This window comes from Pteropus vampyrus, unplaced genomic scaffold (genome assembly GCF_000151845.1).
Source record: "Pteropus vampyrus isolate Shadow unplaced genomic scaffold, Pvam_2.0 Scaffold494, whole genome shotgun sequence".
Taxonomy (NCBI): domain Eukaryota; kingdom Metazoa; phylum Chordata; class Mammalia; order Chiroptera; family Pteropodidae; genus Pteropus; species Pteropus vampyrus.
In genome coordinates this window covers 251,164-254,359 of record NW_011889275.1, presented here as the reverse complement: position 1 = coordinate 254,359, position 3,196 = coordinate 251,164, and the positions used below count along the sequence as shown (strand labels likewise).

Here is a 3,196-nt window from a genome sequence, read left to right as displayed (position 1 = left end):
TTTTACGGACACGGACAGGCCCCACGTAGCAGGCGTCGGATCTTATTCTGGGTGCCCCGCACCCCCGCCTAAGCTCCCAGTTACAGCTGCCCAGAATGGGAGGGGAGAGAGCCCCAGGAAGCCTTCTGGAAGGGCTGACACGGAACAGGTGGGAAAGGGCGCTCCGGGCAGAAGGCACCGCACCTGCGAAGGTCCCGGGCATGGCTTTTTTTTTTTTAATTATTTTTTTTTTTTTAGTCATCCCTGCGTTATATGTGTTTAAGACTGGAGGAGACATAGGAGGTGGGTGAAATTTTTTTAAAAAAAGAGGGAACGACTGGAGGGGACCAGGGCGCACAGCCTCCGACGCCAGGTTGCAGGGCGGGGAGAAGCTGCGGGGACCTCCTCCCTCCCTCCCTCCCTCCTTCCCTCCCGCGGTCTCGGGGCTGCGGCTTTGCGGGACCCACTTTGCTCCCGGAGCCCGACTGCCGACTGGCCGCAGAAATAGTCCGACGCCTCCCCCGTGTGGTCATTCGGAGCATTGCGACCAGCGGGACGCTCGGGGATTTGCGAGGGCGCGGTGACCGGTGACCGCTGGCCTCAAGCGTTTGCAGCCCCGGAGCCGAAACGGTAGCGAGACTCTGTACAACTGGAATTTGCTCGGCCTCTCCTGGGAAACGCTAGATGTTCGTTCACCCTATTCAGATGCTGCCTTGTCAGATCTTGAAATTGCTTCTTTTTTGGAAGAGACAGTGTCAGATGCTCAGCCAAAGAGGCTGGGGTGTCACCCAGGGTGTTCCAGCTGCAGGGGGTGGGGAGGGAGAGGCAGGGAGCGGGGAGGAGGCACTAACAGACCCTGTCTGGGGTACGGACACTTCCATAGCAAGGGACACTGACAGCAGGCACCAACGGCCGAATAGGGCAAAGGAGAAGATGCGTTGATATAACATCATGAGAAAGATGATGGCTATAGACCCCTTCCAGCTTGCGAATTCTGCTCTCGCCTTTGACCTCAGGCCGCCCTTGCTGCGGCCTCCTGGGGCTCACCGGACAAAGATTTTCACCTTTGTCTAACCGAAAACCAGGGCTCAGAGAGAGGGAACGCGTCCGGTGTCCGTGGCAGTCTATGCTGACACCGGTGAGTCAGCTTTCATGCTTCTGCACCCAGAAATGGGGTACCCTTCACCCTCTAAATACTCCGATGGACCCCTACCCATTCCTCAAACCTGGTTCAGATTCTGGGCCCCTCGCCTCCAACCTGAGGGTCAAGAATCCCCAGCCCCTCCTCCCTCGGATCCGGGGAGTCCAGGCCCCCAGCCCGTCCTCCCTCAGATGGGGGAGTTCAGGCCTCCAGTGCCGCTCCCCCCACCCCCCGCCCTGGCCCTCAGACACAGCTGGCAGAAGCCGCATGCGGCCGGGGCAGTGGAACGGAGCAGGATTTGCCGATGTGATCACATTTATTTGGTCTCAGACGCCAGAGTCATGGCTGGGGCAGAGGCAGAGCTCCTGGAGGAGGCTGTCCTGTGCGTCCTCATTTCTGTGCCTACGAGAGGAGGAGAGACAGAGATCACAGACACGGGGAGAAAGAGAGGCCAAGATGACCAAACGGGGACCAGAGATCCGCCTGCCACCTCCGCCGTCTGTCCCGCTTACCTTGTTGAAGAAGTAGATGGAGGCGAGGATGGTGAACACGGCCATGGCCAGTGTCACGTTCTGGGGGGAGAGGTCAGAGGTCAGGACCCACCCCTCCTCCCCCTTGCTCCAAGCCTCCCGTCCCCACCGGACCCCTCCTCACTTCCTGAAAGTTCATAGCCATGGGGCCCTCGATGGCACAGCCTCTTGGCCTCCCTCTCCCTTTCCTGAGCCTCTGAGACAGACAGGGGCCGACGGCCGCTGGAACCTGAGAGGCGTCGTCTGGGAGACCACAATGGCGGCCATAGTGATGGACAAGGGCATTCTGGGTATAGGACACATTGGGGCAGAGGCCTGGGAGACAGGACAATTGGGTGCAGAACGTCCCGTGCACTATCTGAACTCAGGATCCGGACATTTGTGAAGGGTCCAGACCCCCAATGCCACAATGAGGCATTTGTCCCCCTGTGGAGGAGCCACGGGAGGGCTGTGAGTAGGGGAGGGTCAGGGTCATGTATCTACAGGTCGAGGGACACCAAAGCTCGTGGCCACACAGGGAGCTAGGGGAGGGGCCTGGATCACACGCTCCCTCAGAAGGAAGCCCCTGCTGACGCCTCGAGTTTGCATTTCTGGCCTCCAGACCCATGAGAGAGTCAGCTTCTGCTGTCTAAGCTACCCCGTGTGTGGTCATTTCCCGTGGCAGGGCCAGCAAACTAAGATGTGACTCCAGGGCAGCGAGGGGCAGGAGAGGGACCCATCGCGGGGCCCACATCCTCATCCCCGGAACCCGTGAACACGGCCCCTCACGTGGCTAAGGGGACTTTGTGGCCGTGATCACGTGAAGGGTCTGGAGCTGCGGAGTGTCATAGCTCCGTTCAGCCTGGGTTCACAGACAACAGACATTGATTTCTCACAGTTCTGGAGGCTGGAAGTCCCTGATCAAGGCTATGGCCGAGTCGGTGTCTGGTGGGAGCCCGCTACCCAGATGGCCATCTTCTCCCAGTGTCCTCACGTGGGGGAGGGGACGAGGCAGCCCTCCTCGCATTCAGGAATCCCCTCCCAGAGGCCCCAGCTCCCGACACCATGGTCTCCGGGGAGGGGGAAGGAGGGGTGGGTTAGGATTTCAACATACGGATTTTAGGAGGTCACAGAAAGAGGGCCGAAGAGGCATCTTTATTTATTTAAAGAACTTTACCAAGGAGTAGCCTCCAAGATACCTCAATGATTCTCACCTTCTCCTGCTCCGGCTGACTGCAGCCTCGTGAGACACCCCGAGCCGGAACCACCAGCTAAGCCGCTCCCAGGTTCCTGGCCCATAAGAACTGTGAGAGAGAATAAATGGCTATTGTCTTAAGCCACTAATTTTAGGGTCATTTGTCTCTTGGCAATAAACAACTCACACTGTTTAGCAGTTTGCCCCCAGAACCCTGTTCTAAGTGAGGAGTGTATCAGAGCCGGTTCAATCCTCAAGGCAGCTCTCTGAGGAGCAGGTCGTGCTCATTCCCATTTTACGGATGAGGAGACCAAGGCACAGAGAGGTGCGGCAACTTGCCCGAAGTCACACAGCTCGTAGATGCCGAGGTCA

General features: G+C 58.5%; 1 protein-coding gene and 1 long non-coding RNA gene across 2 annotated transcripts in view; one reads left to right on the top strand and one right to left on the bottom strand.

Annotated features, from left to right (window-relative positions):
- Nucleotides 1-3,196, top strand: part of ACP4 (acid phosphatase 4) — a 13,349-nt gene that overhangs the window by 3,254 nt on the left and 6,899 nt on the right. The window contains 1 exon segment of the mRNA XM_023524812.1: nt 460-580. Coding sequence (XP_023380580.1) covers nt 460-580 — 121 coding nt within the window.
- Nucleotides 1,421-2,926, bottom strand: LOC105307415. The gene is made up of 3 exons (XR_897235.2): nt 2,844-2,926; nt 1,633-1,692; nt 1,421-1,522 (listed from the first exon to the last, which is right to left on the bottom strand). It is a non-coding gene; the product is annotated as an uncharacterized LOC105307415 (long non-coding RNA).